At 57.2% G+C, this 18,755-nt stretch overlaps 3 protein-coding genes and 1 long non-coding RNA gene across 4 annotated transcripts; 3 read left to right on the top strand and 1 right to left on the bottom strand.

The window, feature by feature from the left end:
• The first annotated feature begins 2,149 nt into the window (after positions 1–2,149).
• Positions 2,150–5,364, top strand: SLAMF8 (SLAM family member 8). The gene is made up of 4 exons (XM_048288667.1): positions 2,150–2,382; positions 2,811–3,131; positions 3,795–4,049; positions 4,949–5,364. The coding sequence occupies exons 1-4, from the start codon at positions 2,322–2,324 to the stop codon at positions 5,041–5,043; spliced, it is 732 nt and encodes a 243-aa protein (XP_048144624.1). The 5' UTR covers positions 2,150–2,321; the 3' UTR covers positions 5,044–5,364.
• A 1,658-nt stretch (positions 5,365–7,022) lies between these two features.
• On the top strand, positions 7,023–15,890 carry SLAMF1 (signaling lymphocytic activation molecule family member 1). Its single transcript, XM_048288665.1, has 8 exons — positions 7,023–7,139; positions 7,487–7,716; positions 9,512–9,832; positions 10,245–10,526; positions 12,814–12,924; positions 13,937–14,031; positions 14,773–14,919; positions 15,018–15,890. Exons 2-8 carry the CDS (start codon positions 7,665–7,667, stop codon positions 15,060–15,062), a joined length of 1,053 nt encoding a protein of 350 aa, XP_048144622.1. The 5' UTR covers positions 7,023–7,139; positions 7,487–7,664; the 3' UTR covers positions 15,063–15,890.
• On the top strand, positions 11,561–12,756 carry LOC125318187. The gene is made up of 3 exons (XR_007200304.1): positions 11,561–11,794; positions 11,991–12,194; positions 12,390–12,756. It is a non-coding gene; the product is annotated as an uncharacterized LOC125318187 (long non-coding RNA).
• A 45-nt stretch (positions 15,891–15,935) lies between the features above and the next one.
• Positions 15,936–18,525, bottom strand: LOC125318180 (SLAM family member 7-like). Its single transcript, XM_048288666.1, has 5 exons — positions 18,445–18,525; positions 17,303–17,596; positions 16,953–17,222; positions 16,732–16,758; positions 15,936–16,152 (listed from the first exon to the last, which is right to left on the bottom strand). The coding sequence occupies exons 1-5, from the start codon at positions 18,518–18,520 to the stop codon at positions 16,022–16,024; spliced, it is 798 nt and encodes a 265-aa protein (XP_048144623.1). The 5' UTR covers positions 18,521–18,525; the 3' UTR covers positions 15,936–16,021.
• Between the last annotated feature and the right edge of the window lie 230 nt (positions 18,526–18,755).

Genomic DNA, 18,755 nt, shown 5'->3' with positions numbered 1-18,755 from the left:
TGGAATCAGCGAATATCCCGATCGGAAAAGACCCTCCGGGATCAATCAGAGCCACCCCAAAACCCCGCGCTGTCCCTTGGGAGCGTCGTCCAAACCCTCCCGGAGCTCCTGGAGCCGTGGCCGTTCCCGGGGGAGTTGTTCCAGCGCCCGACACCCTTTGGGGGAAGAATTTTCCCTAAAATCCATCCCCAAATTCCCCCCCGGAGCAGCCCCAGCCCCTCCTCATCCCAACGGACGCTCCCGCCCAGCGCAAACCGACACGCGGAGTGCAGGCCACGCTCCGTCGGCAGGACTGTAATTTATGCTAATGGCCCTCATTTGCATACCGGCATTAATTTGCAGCCCCCCCCCCCCCCCCCATCCGCTTCGCTCCCCGCCGGGAATTCCGCGTCCCCATTTCCCACCCCTTCCCTCGCTGCTGGCACCGGGCACGGGGACGAAGCCGGCGGTGTCACCGCGGCGAGGTGACATCGGATCCGTCCCCTGCCCTCCCTCCCAAGGGCTGCCCATGAAGTGGGTCAGGGCTCAGCGGGGGTCGCGGGGTCCCTTTGTTCGCTGCCCCCCGAGCCCCCCGAGCCCCCCGCCCGCGGCCGGGGCCGTGCGTGGGAAGACGCCGGCGGCCGTTTGTCCCCAAGGAGGGGACAGCGGCGGTGGCGGTGCCCCGCGGGACCCCGGACAAAGGCGCCGAGTGTCGCCTGGCGGGAAGGAATCCGGCCTGGAATTAAAATCCTTCCTCTCCAGCGTCTGGCCCGGCTGGAGGGCGGCGCGTGTGGGGCAGAGGGGAGGGGGAGATGGGGGGGGAGGGGGCATCGCTGAGATCCCACGGAATTCCGGGGTTGTTTGGGGTTGGGAAAGAATTCCAGGAGCGTCGAGTCCAAGCTGGTGCCCCAGCCCAACGTCCAGGGAGCCCTCGGACACCTCCAGGGATGGCCACTCCAACCCTCCCTGGGCAGCCCCTCCCAAGGCCTGGCCGCCCTTTCCAGGAGGGATTTCCCCAAATATCCACCCTGAGCCTCCCCTGGCACAGCTCGAGGCCGTTCCCTCTTGTGCTGGCCCCGTTCCCTGCGATCAAATCCCAAATTCCCCCTGGAAGAGCCCCAAATTCCCGCTGGATCCCCCTTTTCTCCGGGATGAGCCCCCCCAGCTCCCCCAGGACTCTCCATTCCCTTCTCCTGCTGCTCCAGCCCCGTCCCCATCCCGGGATTTCCCAGCCCCAGCTCCTTCCCACCTCCAGCATCCACAAATCCCAAAATGCCTGAGGTTGAAGAAGAATTCCAAGGTCACCGAGTCCAGCCTGTGCCCGACCCCCAAACCAACGTCCAGAGACTCCTCGGACACCTCCAGCGATGGGAAACCCAACCCCTTCCACTGCCTGGCTGCCCTTTCCAGGAGGGATTTTCCCAAATATCCACCCTGAGCCTCCCCTGGCACAGCTCGAGGCCGTTCCCTCTTGTGCTGGCCCCGTTCCCTGCGATCAGATCCCAAATCCCCCCTGGCTGCCCCCTCCTGTCAGGGAGTTGTGGGGATGGGGACTCTCCGGACCCCGGTGCTGGTGGCCTCTGCTCGAGCTGGGGTTGCCCTGTGGCACATCCGGGCTCCGGCCTTGGCATGGACACAGCCCTGGGTGGGAAAACGGGAATCCTGTGCGCTGGGGACCCGCTGGAAAGGGGAGATGTAACCCTTGGGGTCAGTGTCCTGTTGGCCGTGGGATGGTTTTGGGGTCACTCTGGTGACCCGCTGGACAGAGGAGATGTGGGATCAGCGTCGCATTGGCCACCGTGATGGTTTTGGGGGTCACTCAAAGTGGGGGAGGTGACCCCTGGGGTCAGTGTCCCACTGGCCATCAGGATGGCTTTGGGGGTCACTCTGGTGACCACTGCGAAGGGGAGAAGTGACCCCTGGGGTCAGTGTCCCACTGGCCATCAGGACGGCTTTGGGGGTCACTCTGGTGACCACTGCGAAGGGGAGAAGTGACCCCTGGGGTCAGCGTCCCATTGGCCATCAGGACGGCTTTGGGGGTCACTCTGGTGACCACTGCGAAGGGGAGAAGTGACCCCTGGGGTCACTGTGGGGGCAGCCACGGCTCCTGTAGGGCGTCATTGTGGTTTTGGGCGGTTAACGAAGAGAGAAACCGTTGGCGTCACCTCCGTCACGCGGCCGCTTCCCACTTCCCCCAAAAACCCCCTCGGACCTGGGTTTTGGGGTTCTGGGGAGTTCCGGCCTCGGGACTCCTTGGGGAGCAGCTGCCCAGTGAGGAGGGGTCCGTGGGGCTCCCACGCCCCGGTTTGGACGCGAATGTGGGGGCGACGCAGGGGCAGGAGATGGCGCCGGGGCCGGTGTTGAACCTTCTCTTCCTCCTCTTGCTGCGAGCTGCGGGGCTGGGTGAGGCGGCGCTTTGGGGTCGTGGCTCTGGGGACAGCGCGGGACCTCGGGGTGACCCGGCCTTGTCCCCACTCTCTCACCGGGCTCTTCCCACAGGGTGTCCCCCACCGGGTCCCTCCCCACGGGAGCCACCGCGCTGTGGGGGAAGGGCTGCTCTGGGTGAGGTCCCAAAAAGTGGAAGAGAGGGGGGGGGGGGAAAAAAATCGTCCCCGGGGAATTTGGGGTGGGAAAATTTGAAATCCTTGTGCTGCCCCTCTTAAATGTGAAGGCGGCCGGGAACAGCGGAGTTCTTTGAATTTGATTTTTAATATTTGAGGCTTTTTTGCATTTTAAATGTGTCTGGAAGGAACCAAATTCCACACGGGACGAGACCTGGAAAAGGGGGAATGTGACCCAGCAACACCATCCTTGGTCATTTTTTTTGGCAGCCTGGCCACAGGAAGCCCAACCCTCGGAAGTGACCGGAGCTGTCGGTGGGGTGGCATTTCTGAATTCCCACACCTCCCTAAACCCCTCCAAATACTCCCAAATCCACTGGCGCTGGAAAAACCAGGTGAAAATCGCCATCCAGAGGCGGGGGGAGAAGGCCGAGTACCCCCAGAGCCTCCTCAAGGAGCGGCTGGAGCTCTTCGAGAACTACACCCTCAAAATCAGCCACCTGCGCGTCGGGGACAGCAGCGAGTACCGGCTGTACCTGGAGGACGACTCGGGCAAGGAGAACGTGGAGAGGGTCCTGCTGAAGGTCTACGGTGAGTTTGGGGACGGGGAATTGTCCCAGAGCTCCACAAGAGGCTTGGGGACATTGGGATGTCCTTGAGAGGTTGTCCAGGTGTCCCACGGGTGGCTTGGGGATGTTGTGGTGTCCTGGAGGGGTTGTCCAGGTGTCCCACGGGTGGACTGGGGATGTTGTGGTGTCCTGGAGGGGTTGTCCAGGTGTCCCACGGGTGGCTTGGGGATGTTGTGGTGTCCTGGAGGGGTTGTCCAGGTGTCCCACGGGTGGACTGGGGATGTTGTGGTGTCCTGGAGGGGTTGTCCAGGTGTCCCACGGGTGGACTGGGGATGTTGTGGTGTCCTGGAGGGGTTGTCCAAGTGTCCCACGGGTGGCTTGGGGATGTTGTGGTGTCCTGGAGGGGTTGTCCAGGTGTCCCACGGGTGGACTGGGGATGTTGTGACGTCCTCAAGGGATTGTCCCTCAGGGGTTTTGGGGACCTTGGGATGTCCTGAGGGGGTTGTGCCAGCACCTCATGGGACCTTGTGGCATCATGGGAGGCTCGTCCCGGTGCCTCGCAGGTGGGTTGGGGACGAGGTGACATCCTGGGGGTTGTCCCAGAGCCTCATGGGGATGAGGTGACATCCTGGGGACTGTCCCAGAGCCCCGTGGGGACCTTGTGACATCCTGGGTCCTCCTGCAGATCTGGTCCCCAAGCCCAACGTCAGCGCCGTCACCAACGGTGACTCCCAGCGGTGCGACGCCATCCTCAACTGCTCCGTGGCCCTCAAAGAGGTCACCTACGAGTGGATCCCACCCCAAAAGCTCCCCATGAAGGGGGACCCTGTCCTGAGGGTCTCCTTCGACCCCGAGGTCGAAACCTACGTGTGCAAGGTCAGCAACCCGGTGTCCTCCAACAACGCCTCGCTGACCTACCGGCACCCCTGCAGCTGGACAGGTACGGCCACGGCCGCCCAGAGCTGCGGGGAGGGGTGGCCTTGCCTTTGGAATGTGCCTGGAGTGGCTTTGGGGGGCACCTGGGGACTTTCAAAGCGATTCCCAGAATTATTTGGGTTGGGGAAGAGCTCCCAGAGCATCGATCCAAGGTGGGGCAGATCCCACTTGGTCATCCAGAGGAATCTCCAGGGATCCCTCGGACACCTCCAGGGATCCCTCGGACACCTCCAGGGATGGCCACTCCAACCCTCCCTGGGCAGCCCCTCCCAAGGCCTGGCCGCCCTTTCCGGGAGGGATTTTCCCAAATATCCACCCTGAGCCTCCCCTGGCACAGCTCGAGGCCGTTCCCTCTTGTGCTGGCCCCGTTCCCTGCGATCAGATCCCAAATTCCCCCTGGAAGAGCCCCAAATTCCCGCTGGATCCCCCTTTTCTCCGGGATGAGCCCCCCCAGCTCCCCCAGGACTCTCCATTCCCTTCTCCTGCTGCTCCAGCCCCGTCCCCATCCCGGGATTTCCCAGCCCCAGCTCCTTCCCACCTCCAGCATCCACAAATCCCCAAATCCCTGAGGTTGAAGAAGAATTCCAAGGTCACCGAGTCCAGCCTGTGCCCGACCCCCAAACCAACGTCCAGAGATTCCTTGGACACCTCCAGCGATGGGAAACCCAACCCCTTCCACTGCCTGGCCGCCCTTTCCAGGAGGGATTTTCCCAAATATCCACCCTGAGCCTCCCCTGGCACAGCTCGAGGCCGTTCCCTCTTGTGCTGGCCCCGTTCCCTGCGATCAGATCCCGACTCCCAAGGGGGATCCCAGGAGTTGTGGGACCCTTTTCCCTCTGCCCCGTGGGGCTGGGGAGGGGTTTGGGGACCATTCCAGAGCTCCTGGTCTCCCTGTGCCTCCAGGTGAATCCTCGTCTGTCACCTCCCGCCCCACTCCCGGCGCCCTGGTGGCCCTGAGACACCTCATCCTCCTCTTCCTCCTCCTCGCCGTGGCCTGAGGACACCGCAGGTGACAGCTCCCATCACCTCCTTGCCCGCCACCACGATGGGACCAACATCTGCATGAGGCTCCCAAATCCTCTGGATGCAGGAAACGGAATCACTGGAATCGTTCAATTCGTGCTCAACCCGGAATTCCTCCTCCCCCCCATCCCAAAGCCTGTGGGGGGACCCAATCTGAGCCTTTCCCAGGGTTCCCTGGGATTTTGGGGGATCCTCCCTTTTTTGGGATGGTTTTCCCTTTCCAAGGGAGGGTTTGGGGTCGGTCTCTGCCTTCCCAAATGATTCTTTGCACATTAAATTTGATCCCCAGCACCTCATTTTTAGGATTTCCTGGATTTTTCCCTGCGATGGGACATCCCACGGCTCAGGGATCGGGGGGATGATGGAAAAAGCTCCGAGATGTTTTCCCCCAGCACCGTTTTTGGGGACAAAATTCCTTTCTTTGTCCCCCAGAGGAGGGTTCGGCTCCGAAGGGTGGGACATGGATCCAGCAGGGTGGGAAGAAATCTTGGGAATGAAAGAGGTGATCCCTCGGCCTCCAAGAAAAAATGGGAACACTTCCAGCTCCACCAGCCCAGCCCAAAACAGGGGAAAATCGGGGGTTTCACCTCCATAAATCCCAAAAAGCTCTACTTTAGGGGAAGTTTCCCCAGGCCGGAATCATCCAAGAGTCAAATTTCCAACCTTGGAAGATCCCAAGCGATTCCAACGCTGCCCTAGGAGCGGCTCGGGATCCTTCCTGCTCCCTGGATGAGGATTTTAACACCAAAGTTGAGTTTTCTGATGATTTAATATTTTTTGGGGGGGGGTCTTGGTCCTTTCCCATATAGAGATTTCGAGTTTTTCTTCCACTTATAAAATCCAGGAGATCCAAGAAAACCGCTGGAAATTAACAAATATTGATCCAGGCGCTGAATCTCAGGCGATTTTCCAGCTGGAAAATTCCAGGCTGAGCTGATGGGGAAAAGAAAGGATTGGGGATCATTATTTCCACTTAAAAGAGGTTTTTTTTCCCCCGGTCACTTTATGTTCCTTTTCCCACAAACTCTTCCCAAAAGGAATTTTTTCTGGGTGGTTTTGCTGCTTCATTAATTTTTCCTTCCTGATGCCAGCCAAACCCAGGTGGGGAAAATTGGTTTTTTGGTTTTTTAAAAATTTTTTGGCTTTTCTGGACCATTTCGTGGTCAAAAATCTTCCTGGTGAGGCCTGAGGGAGCTGAGCTGGTGGAGAGATCCATGGAGAAATCCATGGAGAAATCCATGGAGAAATCCTGCCTGGCCATGGGATTTCCAGGTGGGATTTGTGCCTCTAAAAACACCCCCAAAACCCCCCCAAAATACCCCAAATACCCCCCAAAAATCCCCAAATCCCCCCAAACACGGCTTTGCCACCCCAAAATCCTTCCAAGCGCCCATTCCAGAAGTTTCCAGGAGGAACCACCACTGGTTTTCCCAGGTTTTCTCATCCTGCCCTTCCCCATCCTGTATTTTTCTGTAAACGTCTGATTTTTGGGAAATGACGGCTTTGGGTTTTTTACCTCATCAGGTGCTTTCTGAGCAGGGGGGAGGAGCCTCACAGGATGTTCCGGGTGGGTTTTTTTGGGTGGTTTCGGGTTTTTTTAGTATTCAAAAATCATTTCATGGCAGCAAAACCTCTTGGAAAACTCCGAGCTGGGCTCGTCTGGGAAGCAGCGGGATGTGAGCTCATCCTGGGATTCCCTGGGGTTGGATTTGGGTTAAAATCCTGGAGTTTCCATCCCTGGAGGTGTCCAAGGAACAACTGGATGGTGACAAAGCGGGGTTCAGGCACAGCTTGGGTTCTTTGATCCCGGAGCTCTTCTCCAGCCTCAGGAATTCTGGAATTCCCTCTCCACACTCAGGAAATTGGGAAAAAGTGGCAAAATCTGGAGAAAGAAAAAGGCAAAAACCTTGGATTTCGAAGCTCCTCCACTAAACCCAAGATTTTCCAGCAGCAGATCCACGACTGAATTTTCCCAGCTCCATTCCCAGCCATCCAGGAAGGACCATCCCCATCCCCATCGGATCCCAAAATCACCCAAATTCACCGAGAACGAGCATCTGGCTTCTCCCAGGTGAGTTTTTGGGGACCTCCCATCCTCCTCCTCCTCGCTGCGGATCCCACGGAGCTCCAAGCTGGGAGATTCCTGGGAAATTTGGGGTTTTCCCACCCCTGGGGGGTGGGGCGGAGCAGCTTTTGAGGGGACAGAGCAGCTTTTGGGATGTTCCCGCACGGCCGAGGAGCTGCCCACGTCCTTTAGCGGGATCGCTTTGAAGCTTCCACCTCCCCGGAGCTGGAAAAATCCCGGAAATTCCTTCAAAACTGGATTTTTCCTCTTCTTTTTGGAGCCGTTTGAGGACCCTCCACAGGATGAGGCGACTCTGGCAGAAAAAGAAATCCATTTGCTGCTTCTTTCTGCAGCTCTGTGGGGCCGAGGCACAACCTCGCGCTTTGAATAATTTCCGACCGAAGGCAATAAAAGGCAAAGATTCGACTCATTCAGCTGCAGAACAACAGGAAATGAGAGGCCCAGGGCTGAAGATCCTCCTGTCACCACCTGGTTTGAGCCCTGGAGTGGTGGAGGCTCCGTGATCCCAGGATGGGCTCCGGCGCTTGGCTCCGGCTGCTCCTCGCCCTCGGAGCTCTTTGGGGTACGTAGGTTTTCCTCCTGCATTTTGGGTTGTTTTTTTTTTTTGGGTGGATTTTCCTGGATTTTGGGGGTTTTTGGCGGGCTCTGAAGGGGTTTAGGACTTTGGGGTGGAGGAGCTCCGGGTGGGATGTGAGGAGCATCCCTAAAACTCTCCGAGAAGGAGGAGGGGTAAAAAGTGATGGAAAAAATTCAGCTGGAAAAGTGAAGAATTTGGGCAAATTTTAGTGGGGTTTTAAGAGCCCTGAGGAACTAATTCCGTGCCAGAGGGATTTGGGGTCCTCCAGAGGAAGATTCCCGGTGGATTGGCTCAAATCCAAGGGCGGGGAGATGGTTCCCAAGGAATAAAATCATGGAATGGTTTGGGTTGGAATGACCTTGAGGATCATGGGACAAATCCATGAAAATGAGGTCAATCCTTGGTTTTGGGGGGGTCTGGAGAGCCAAAATTCCCTCCAGGCTTCCAGCTGAAATTCCAGGATCCACCAGTGGGAGATTCTTTCCCTTTTCCTTCTTCCTTCTTCCTTCTTCCTTCTTCCTTTTTCTTTTTCCCTTTTTCAGTTTTTTCCTTTTCCCTTTTTCCGTTTTTTCCTTTTTCCTTTCCTTTCCGGGGTGAAACTGATGGAAAAAACACTTTGGGAAAAGTGGGGGTGGCACAACGAGGACCCTTCCCTGCTCTTGGGAGCTCCGGATTTGCCTCCTCCCCCTCCTCCTCCTCCTCCTCCTCCTCCTGCTCCTCCCACAGTTTCCTACAAAAACAAAAGTTGTTTGCCCAGAAACGAAGGAAAAATCTGAATCAAGGAAAATCTGAATCGAGGAAAATCCGAATCGAGGAAAATCTGAATCATTGCCTTGGAATAAAAACAACAAAGGCGTTTCTGGGGGGAAAATCCTCCCCCGGGAATCCGGGGGTGTGGGAGATGAAACCCCTCAAAAATGTTTTTCCAAAAAAACAACCTGGGACCACCTCAGCCAGGAGGAAAATGGGGGATTTATCCCCGAGCCCGCTCCCAGGTGGCCGCGCTTCCCGGAATTCCGGAATTCTTGAAGCTGGGAAAGAATTCCAAGGTCATAGAATCCAACTGGGTCACCCAGAGCAGCACCCAGGGGTCCCTCGGACACCTCCAACCCTCCCTGAGCCCCTTCCAAGGCCTGGCCGCCCTTTCCAGGAGGGAATTCCACCTGGAAAAATCCTTTTACCCCTCCTGCGGCTCCTGCAAGGAAAATCCCACGGAAACTTGGGATTTTGAGGAGCTTGAGGGATGCAGGAGGGACCTGGAATTCTGTCCCCAGTTCTGGAAGAACCTGGAGCTGCTGGAGCGAGGCTGGGGGAGATGCCCTTGGATTTGGAGTCTCTCCCTTGGATTTGGGGTCTTTCCCCCTTGGATTTGGGGTCTTTCCCCCTTGGATTTGGGGTCTCTCCCTTGGATTTGGGGTCTCTCCTTTGGATTTGGGGTCTCTCCCCCTTGGATTTGGGGTCTCTCCCTTGGATTTGAGGTCTCTCCCTTGGATTTGAGGTCTCTCCTTTGGGTTTGGGGTCTCTCCTTTGGATTTGGGGTCTCTCCTTTGGATTTGGGATCTCTGCTTTGGATTTGGGGTCTCTTCTTTGGATCTGAGGTCTCTCCCTTGGATTTGGGGTCTCTCCCTTGGGTTTGGGGTCTCTCCCTTGGATCTGGGGATCCTGTGGATCACCAGAATGGATCCAGCATCATCCCTGCCTTGATCCCAGAGGATTTCCTCTGGATTGGGAGGGGGATGATCCCTGTGAGCCTCAACCCTTCTCCCTCCTCTCTTCCCAGGGATCGGAGCCAGGGAAAAGGTGCTGGGAACCTTGGGAAAGGCAACGCTCCTGCAGATCCCGCACCAACTCCAGGAACACACCCTGGACTTCGGGGAAGCCTCCTGGAAAAGATCCACAGAGGAGCCGCAGAGGAAGAAATTCCTGCTGAAGTTTTCCGGCGGGAATTACACGGAGTTCGAGCCGGCGCGGATGCGCTTCCACACGCTGGACTTTTCCCTGGAAATCCTCAACACCAGCCGGGAGGACGGGCAGCTCTACGAGTACAGCGTCAGCAAGGGGTCGGTGGAGGAGGTCTGGCAGATCCAGCTGGAAGTGTTCGGTAAAGAATCCTTTGGGAATCGCCATGATGGATGATCCCGGCTTTTTCCTGGATGTTCCCAGCTTTTTCCTGGACAATTCTGGCTTTTTGGGAGCAGGTCTGGGAGGTGGGTGGTGGTCAAGGAGATGGAAAATGCCCTCGTTGATATCCAGAAAATCCTGGAATTTCCATCTCTCCCTTTTTCCAGAGCTGGAGGCTGATCCCAGCATTTTTTGCTGGAATATCCTGGCTTTTTGTTGGATATTCCCAGCCTTTTCCTGGAATTTCCTGGTATTTTCCTGGATGTTCCTGGCTTTTTTTCTGGATGCTCCTGGCTTTTTGGGAGCAGGTTTGGGAGTTGGGTGGTGGTCAAGGGGGTGGGAAACGCCCACCCTGATGTCCGCCAAATCCTGGAATTCCCATCTTCTTCCAGAGCCGGTGGCCGATCCCAGCATCCAGATCCTCCATCAGGAGTTGTCCAACGGCAGCTGCTCCCTCACCCTCCTCTGCACCTCGGAGCGGGGCGATGAGGTTTCCTACAGCTGGGACAGTCGGGACAATGGGACCTGGGGGATCTGCTCCGGGAACGGCAGCTTCCTGAACCTCTCCTATTCCCTGCGGAGCGCGAGCTTTGGATGCGTCTGCACTGCCAGGAATCCCGTGAGCAGCCGGGATGTGGCCTTCAACTCTTCCCAGTGCGGCTCCGAGCAGCCCGGTAGGTCCCGGAATCCCAAAATCCCAGAATCCCAGAATCATGGAATCCCAGAATCCCAGAATCATGGAATCCCCAAATCCCCAAAATCCCAGAATCCCAAAATCCCAGAATCCCGGAATCATGGAATCCCAGAATTCCAGAATCCCAGAACCCCGGAATCCCAGAATCCCAAAATCCCAGAATCCTGGAATCCCAGAACCCCAGAATCCCAGAATCCCAGAACCCCAGAACCCCGGAACCCCAGAATCCCAGAACCCCAGAATCCCAGAACCCCAGAATCCCAGAATCCTGGAATCCCAAAATCCGAGAATCCCAGAACCCCAGAATCCCAGAATTCCAGAATCCCAGAATCCCAGAACCCCAGAACCCCAGAATCCCAGAATCCTGGGATTGTGGGGTGGGAAGGGACCTCTGGAGATGTCACCCGGAGCAGGGGACACGGGAACACGGCCGGGGGGGTTGGGATGGCTCCAGAGGGGGAGACTCCATGGGAAGAGCGGGAATTCCTTGGGGTTGGGTTTGGGGCCGTCGCTCCTGGGCCTGTGCTGGGAGCACTGGGAAGGGGCTGGGATCATCCTGAGATCCCTTGGGAGGATTTGGGTGGGAATTTGAGGGATTTGGGTGGGAATTTGAGAGATTTGGATATTTGAGAAATTTGGATATCCGAGATATTTCTATGGATCGATGGGATCCCCCTTTAGACGAGAGATTTTTATGGATATTGGAGATATTTCCGTGGATATTTGAAATATTTCCATCCCTCAAGCCTCCCTTAAAGCCATCGGGGAGATTTTTAGGGGTTTTTTTTCCTGACCCCAAATCCAGCCCCCAGCAGGGTTTTAGCTGCAAAAAAGGCAAATAAAGAAAGCTCAGAGAGGCATTTCCGTCCCTTTGTTTCCTGTTCTACCGCAGATCAAGCCCAAAATCAGGTGACAGAGGTGACAAAAATCCATCCCCAAATCAGATGACAGAGGTGAAAAATTCAGCCCCAAAATCAGGTGATTAGGTGACAAATTTAGACCCAAAATCAGGTGATGAGGTGACAAACATCAGATTCAAAATTAGGGGACAGAGGTGACAAAAATCCATCCCAAATTCAGATGATGAAGTGACAGAAAAGAGCCCCAAAATCAGGTATGAGGTGACAAAAATCCATCTCCAGATCAGGTGATGAGGTGACAAATTCAGCCCCAAAACTAGGGGACAGAGGTGACAAATTCAGCCCCAAAATCAGGTGACAAAGTGACAAAATTTAGAACCAAAATCAGGTGACAGGTGACAAACATCAGATTCAAAATTAAGGGACAGAGGTGACAAAAATCCATCCCAAATTCAGGTGATGAAGTGACAAAATTCAGACCCGAAATCAGGGGACAGAGGTGACAAAAACCCTCCCTGAAATGGGGGTGACAGGTGACAAAAACCCACCCCCAAATGGGGTGACAAATCCAACCCCAAAATCAGGTGACAAAGTGACAAAATTTAGAACCAAAATCAGGTGATGAGGTGACAAACATCAGATTCAAAATTAGGGGACAGAGGTGACAAAAATCCATCCCAAATTCAGGTGATGAAGTGACAGAAAAGAGTGCCAAAATCAGGTGATGAGGTGACAAATTCAGACCCAAAATCAGGTGACAAAGTGACAAAATTTAGAACCAAAATCAGGTGACAGGTGACAAACATCAGATTCAAAATTAAGGGACAGAGGTGACAAAAATCCATCCTAAATTCAGGTGATGAAGTGACAAAATTCAGACCCGAAATCAGGGGACAGAGGTGACAAAAACCCTCCCTGAAATGGGGTGACAGGTGACAAAAACCCACCCCCAAATGGGGTGACAAATCCAACCCCAAAATCAGGTGACAAAGTGACAAAATTTAGAACCAAAATCAGGTGATGAGGTGACAAACATCAGATTCAAAATTAGGGGACAGAGGTGACAAAAATCCATCCCAAATTCAGATGATGAAGTGACAAAAAACAGCCCCAAAATCAGGTGACAGGTGACAAATTCAGCCCCAAAATCAGGTGATGAGGTGACAAACATCAGATTCAAAATTAGGGGACAGAGGTGACAAAACCCCACCCCCATGGGATGCCAGGTGACAAAACCCACCCCAAATCAGGTGCCAGGTGACAAAACCCACCCCCATGGGGTGCCAGGTGACAAAACCCACCCCAAATGGATGCCAGGTGACAAAACCCACCCCAAATCAGGTGCCAGGTGACCCCGGGCTCTGGCTGACCCGTGGCCACCTCCCCGCGTGTCCCCTCCCACCCCAGGTGACCCCGGGCTGAGGACGGAGCTCTGCGTGCTGCTGGTGGGGCTCGGTGCCGTCATCGCCATCGTCTTTGCGGCCATCGTCATCTTCAGGGCCACCCACTTGGCCAAACGTGAGTTTGGGGGGTTCCTGGGATGGGTGCGGGTCCCCGAAGGCTGATTCCCAAAATCCCTGAGGTTGGGAAAGAGCTCCAAGGTCGTCGAGTCCAACCTGTGGCCAGTCCCCACCTGGGCACCGCCCAGTGTCCGGTGGTTCCTCGGACACCTCCAAACGCCCCTTCCAAGGCCTGACTGCTCTTTCCAGGAAAAGAATTCCTCCTGAAAGGGTCAAAAACCTTGAAATGGATTATCCCGACCCTTGGGAAGGAGAAAAATGTGGTTTTCTCCAAGGGTAAAAAGAAGGGGGGAAAAAATGGCTTAAAAACCAGGAGAAAAATTTAAAAATGGAAATGGATTCCTTTCCCATGGGGATGGGTGTCCACAACCATCTGCCACGATCCCAACGGGAATTGGATGATCCCAACCCAAAAACTGGAGGGAGGAGAATCTTTTCCCATTCCGTGGGAGGAGACCAATTCCCAGAAATGTCCAAATTCCCAGAAATGACCAAATGAGCCGGAAACCCTCTGGCCACGGAGCTGGTCATCCCCAAGGGACTGGGTGTGGCTGGAATTGGGATTGGGATCTTTGGGCTTGGGATCTTTGGGATCCCCTTCCAGCTCCCAGCCCATTCCAGACTTGGAGAGTGAATCCTAAAAGGAGAATTCCTGAGGGAGCTGGAGGGGCTCATCCCGGAGAAAAGGGGGATCCAGCGGGAATTTGGGGCTCTTCCAGGGGGGATTTGGGATCTGATCGCAGGGAACGGGGCCAGCACAAGAGGGAACGGCCTCGCGCTGTGCCAGGGGAGGCTCAGGGTGGATATTTGGGAAAATCCCTCCTGGAAAGGGCGGCCAGGCCTTGGGAGGGGCTGCCCAGGGAGGGCTGGAGTGGCCATCCCTGGAGGTGTCTGAGGGATCCCGGGATTTGGGCTGGGTGTCCAGGGGCAACCGGACACAGGCCAGATATGATGACCTTGGAATTCTTTCCCAACCTGGATGATCCCGGGATTGTGTGACCTCCCCACAGGTGACCAGGACCCCTCCTGGCCAGTCCCGGACCACTCCCAGGTCACTCCGGCCAGCACCAGCCCCACCATCTACGCCCAGGTGCAGAGGGTGCAGGTGAGCTGGGAAAAACGGGGACAAATGGGGAAAATGGGGAAAAATGGGATGAGGGGGGAAGAGGGGGAAGAAAGGGGGGAAAATAGGGGGAAAAGGGAGAAGAAAGTGCAGGGGAAAAAGGGGGAAAAGAGGGAAAGAAGGGAAAAATGGGGGAAAAGGGGGAAAAAGAGGGAAAAGGGAAAACGGTGGAAAAAGAGGGAAAAGGGGAAGAAGGGGAAAAGGTGAAAAAGGGGAAAAGGTGTAAAGGAGGAACAAGGTGAAAAAGGTGAAAAAGGGGGAAGAAAGGAGGAAAAAAAGGTGCTAAAAGGAGAAAAGGGGGAAAAGGGGGAAAAAGGGGGAAAAAGGGGAAAAAAGGGGGAAAAAGGGGAAAAAAAGGGGAAAAAGGGGGGAAAAAGGGAGGAAAAAGGGGGAAAAAAGTGGGAAAAAGAGAAAAAAAGGGATAAAGGGGGAAAAAAGCAAGGGGAGCAAGGGGGGAAAAAGGGAGAGGATGACATTGTGGGGCGGCCACCCACCCCTGCCGCCCCTGGTCCCCGGGAATTTGGGAATCTCTGGGAATAAGGCCGCGTGACACAACTTGCCGAGCCCTCAACGTCCCGCGGTGCCTTTGGGGACAAACTCCGGGGTTTTGCCCCTTTTCCAAGCCCTGCTGGGCCCAAACCGGGCAGGAAAAGGTGGCGGCAGGGCCGGGCTGGCCCCGTGGGGACCCCGGGCTCGTTGCCCACCCTTTGTCCCCTCCCTCAGAAGCCCAAAGGGACCGTCCCCATCGCCGCCTCCTCCTCCTGCACCACCATCTACGCCGTGGCCACCGGGCCACCCCCGGCCCCCGACGGAGCCCCCCGGTCCCCGGCAGGGTCCCCAACCCCGCGGGGACACCCCCCGCTGTCCCAGGTAAGGGGGACTGTCCCCAGCCCCCGCCTGTGGGGCGCTGCCCGGCCAGGCCACCTCGCTGAGCCCTTTGGCCACCCCACATTTTTGTCCTCTCCAAGGAGCCCACAACGGTTTATGCCAGCGTGACTCTTCCCGTGGCCTGAGCTTCTCTGGGATCTGCGTTCCTGGCCAGATTCTCCTGCTGATCCCTGGGGAATCCCTTGGGGATCCCTTGGGAATCCCTGAGGAATTGGGGGAAAAACTCTCCGGAGTGGGCGGCGTGTCCGACGCGGTGGCCGGAGCGGTGCGGGATGGTCAAGCAAGGGCTTGGACATGGGCAAGGAACCTCCCCTGGGTGTGGGGGAGGAATTCCAGCAGGATCCTGGAGCGGTGGGAGAAGGGAGAGAGGCTCTGGATCCACCTCGGAGCTGGGAAGGAGGGAGGATCCTGACGGGAAGGGTCATTCCCGCTCCTGCGGCCCCGGGAAAGGCGTCCAGGAGCGGATTTGGACTCGGACCTCATCCCTGTGGAATTTCACGCCAGGATCTCATCCCGTGGTCCTGATTCCCCAAGGGAGCCCACGGGGACTTCAAAGTGGAAAAATGAGAAGTTGGTTTTATTTTTTGGGCTCTGGAATGAGTGAAATGAATGATTTTGGCCCAAGGAGTGAGGAATTTCAGCAACCCCTCTGTGGGAGAAGCCACGTCCCATCGGACTTCCCCATTCCCATCCTTTCCCACAGATTTTATGGGAACAGGTGAGGTTGTCCCTGGTGGAATTAAAGCTGAATTTAGGGCTGAGAGGGGGCCTGGCCACCCCCTGCCCCAATTCCCTGTGGGAATATCCAGTGTGGGAATGCTGAGGGGCCAGGGCTGAGCAATCCAACCCTGCCCCAATTTTGGCGATTTTATAACCCCAAAACGTCTCAGGTGTCCGCAGCTCCGAGCCCGTGGATTGTGACGGAGGGGAAGGAAAATAAATTGGGAATAAAACGTTTTGGGATGGGATTCTTGGGGGAAGAGGAACCAAAATATTTGCCCGGGGAAGGGCAGCTCAGGCTCATCCTTGTGCCTCGAAAATGGTGGGAAAGCCCCAAATTCCATCACCCTGGAACAGCCCAGGATTAACCCCCTGAGCTGCTGAGTCGAGCTCCTCGTTGGCCTCTGCAGTGGAACAGGAGGAAAATCGAGGAAAGCACCGCGGCTTCGGCCACGGCCACGGCCACAACCCTGCCCAGGCTGCCGGGGTGCGGCTCTGGAGAGAGAAGAAGTCCATGGATCACATCCCAAAATAAACCTGGCTCTTCCTGGCATGGGGACAGAGGGAACCCGGCCCCAAATCCCTCCCTGATCCCTCATTCCAGGAGAACTCGCTCCGAGCCAGGGCTGCCCGAGGACGAGCGGCTTTGTGGAAGCAGCACCCAGAGAATCCCAGCCCGGCCCCTCCCGGGCACGGCCCTTGGCCGATGCCTCTTTGCCCTCCAGGGACCTCGGGGGGCTTTTTGGGGAGCAAAGCCCGTGAGGAACCCACATGCCCACACCCACCTTGGCTCTGGGGCACGGATGGACTCGGTGCTCCCATCCCAAACTCGGGGGGGGACTCCTGCCCTCCCGAAATCCCCCAGGGGACAGAGCCAGCCCGGGGGTGCTGAGGGCACTGCCCGGAGAGCCCCAACATTCCCTGGAAAGGGTTTTGGGAGGAGCTGGAGGGTGCTGGGCTCAGGCTCCCCAATCCCCCTCCCCGGCCACACATGGAAAAGCTGCCCCGGGCACACGGGGACGCCTGGGGACGCTCGGGAGCGCGGCTGGACATGGACAGGGGGTGGCAGCTCACCGGGGCCGGGAGGGTGCGTGGCGTTTTCTGGCGAGGGGAGAGAACAGGGAGAGAGGTCAGCGCTTCCCTCTGCATCCCGAGCCACCGCTCCGGGGAAAAGCTGGAGCCCCGGAGAGTGGGATCAGCCCATCCCACCCCATCCCAATCCCATCCCAATCCCATCCCAATCCCAATCCCATCCCAATCCCAATCCCAATCCCAAACCTTCCCACAGCTCTCACCTATGCAGAGGTCACCAGGTGCCACCACGGTGACGTTCCGACTGCTGACGGGGTTCCGTGCCGTGCACGTCAGTGACTCCGGCTCGTTCCAGGATGATTCATTCACCACCAGCACCGTGGGCCCCTCATCCCACGGCTGTTCCCCCTTGCTCCAGAGGTAGGAGATGCTCCCGAGGCCGGTGCCGGGCACGGAGCAGCGCAGGGAGAAGCGGCAGCTCCCGGCCGAGCAGTTCCGGTCCTCGCAGGTCACCGTGGGCTCTGCCAGCTCCCTTGGGGACAGGGGCAGACGAGAGTGTCAGGAAACCCCTTTGAGCGGAACAAACCCCAAAAGCAGCGCTAGAAGCACCTACCGTACACGCGTAGGGTGAACGTGGATATTTTCCCATCGATCTTTACCGAGTAGATCCCGGCGTCCTCCAAGCTCAGCTGGGAGATGCTGAGTGCGCGGCCGTTCTCGAGGAAAGTGAAGCGCTTTTTGTATTTTTCTTCTGAAAACACGACCTCAGGGGGATCCTTGGGTAGCACGGTTGCTATGGGATCGTTCCCAAAGTTCCAGAACACCGCATTTCCAGCTGGGGGTTGGATGTGGAAGGTGACAGACGCGCCCACGGCCCCGATCACCTCTCTGGTGCCATCGGCGCACGCTGGGGAGAGAAGGTGGGATGGAGATGGGATGAGGGTGGGATGGAGGTGGGATGAGGGTGGGATGGAGATGGGATGAGGGTGGGATGGAGGTGGGATGAGGGTGGGATGAGGGTGGGATGAGGGTGGGATGGAGGTGGGATGAGGGTGGGATGAGGGTGGGATGGAGGTGGGATGAGGGTGGGATGAGGGTGGGATGGAGGGTGGGATGGAGGTGGGATGAGGGTGGGATGGAGGGTGGGATGGAGGTTGGGATGGAGGTGGGATGAGGGTGGGATGAGGGTGGGATGAGGGTGGGATGGAGGTGGGATGAGGGTGGGATGAGGGTGGGATGGAGGTTGGGATGGAGGTGGGATGAGGGTGGGATGAGGGTGGGATGAGGGTGGGATGGAGGTGGGATGAGGGTGGGATGGAGGTGGGATGGAGGTGGGATGGAGGTGGGATGAGGGTGGGATGAGGGTGGGATGAGGGTGGGATGGAGGTGGGATGAGGGTGGGATGGAGGGTGGGATGGAGGGTGGGATGAGGGTGGGATGAGGGTGGGATGAGGGTGGGATGAGGGTGGGATGAGGGTGGGATGGAGGTGGGATGAGGGTGGGATGGAGGTGGGATGGAGGGTGGGATGGAGGCTCAGTGCCCGGGGAGGAAGCCCAGCAAGGCTGGGGGCAGCTGAGAAAGAGGCAGAGGTGGGGCAACCTCTGCCCGAGCTCCAGCCGAGCCACAACCCCAGCGTTGCCACCAGGGAATGCCCTGTCCTGCTGCCGGCCGACCTCACCCGCTGCCTTCAGCCTCCTCCTCCTTCTCCTCCTCGCTCCAGCCCCACTCCCCGAGGCTCCCCCAGCCCCACTCACCGGCCCCAGAGCAGAGCAGGGCAAGGCAGAGCTCCCAAAAGCCGCTCGGCCCCATCCTGCTGTGCCCTCTCCCCATCCCGCCCCCTCCTGAAACCTCTTCCTTCCTTTTTATTGCCACAGGAGGAGTCGCTTGCACCATAAAGGCACCGAAACTGGGGAAGGAGTGAGCAAAAGCCACCCCAGGGAGTTGTTTCTCTGGGGGAAGGGGAAAGGAAAGGGTTGGAGGTCTGGGCAAGGAGCGGGGGAAGCTCCAGCACTGCCCCGAATCCCTTCAGGACAATCCCTGGAGCCACCAGAGCTTTCCCAACCCC

The sequence above is a fragment of the Corvus hawaiiensis genome, chromosome 29 (assembly GCF_020740725.1).
Source record: "Corvus hawaiiensis isolate bCorHaw1 chromosome 29, bCorHaw1.pri.cur, whole genome shotgun sequence".
Taxonomy (NCBI): domain Eukaryota; kingdom Metazoa; phylum Chordata; class Aves; order Passeriformes; family Corvidae; genus Corvus; species Corvus hawaiiensis.
Note: the sequence above shows the minus strand (reverse complement) of the source record. Positions and strands in the feature narration are given on the sequence as shown.

Coding starts and splice junctions, on each gene's coding strand:
- LOC125318180 (XM_048288666.1), bottom strand. CDS start 18,520: ATGGGGAGAGGGCACAGCAGGATGGGGCCGAGCGGCTTTTGGGAGCTC. Junction 17,223..17,302: donor GTTCACCCTACGCGTGTACG/GTAGGTGCTTCT, acceptor CCCTGTCCCCAA/GGGAGCTGGCAGAGCCCACG. Junction 16,759..16,952: donor ACCTGGTGACCTCTGCATAG/GTGAGAGCTGTG, acceptor TCCCCTCGCCAG/AAAACGCCACGCACCCTCCC.
- SLAMF8 (XM_048288667.1), top strand. CDS start 2,322: ATGGCGCCGGGGCCGGTGTTGAACCTTCTCTTCCTCCTCTTGCTGCGA. Junction 2,383..2,810: donor GCTGCGAGCTGCGGGGCTGG/GTGAGGCGGCGC, acceptor TTTTTTTGGCAG/CCTGGCCACAGGAAGCCCAA. Junction 3,132..3,794: donor GGTCCTGCTGAAGGTCTACG/GTGAGTTTGGGG, acceptor GTCCTCCTGCAG/ATCTGGTCCCCAAGCCCAAC.
- SLAMF1 (XM_048288665.1), top strand. CDS start 7,665: ATGGGCTCCGGCGCTTGGCTCCGGCTGCTCCTCGCCCTCGGAGCTCTT. Junction 12,925..13,936: donor GGCCACCCACTTGGCCAAAC/GTGAGTTTGGGG, acceptor ACCTCCCCACAG/GTGACCAGGACCCCTCCTGG. Junction 14,032..14,772: donor CCCAGGTGCAGAGGGTGCAG/GTGAGCTGGGAA, acceptor CCCCTCCCTCAG/AAGCCCAAAGGGACCGTCCC.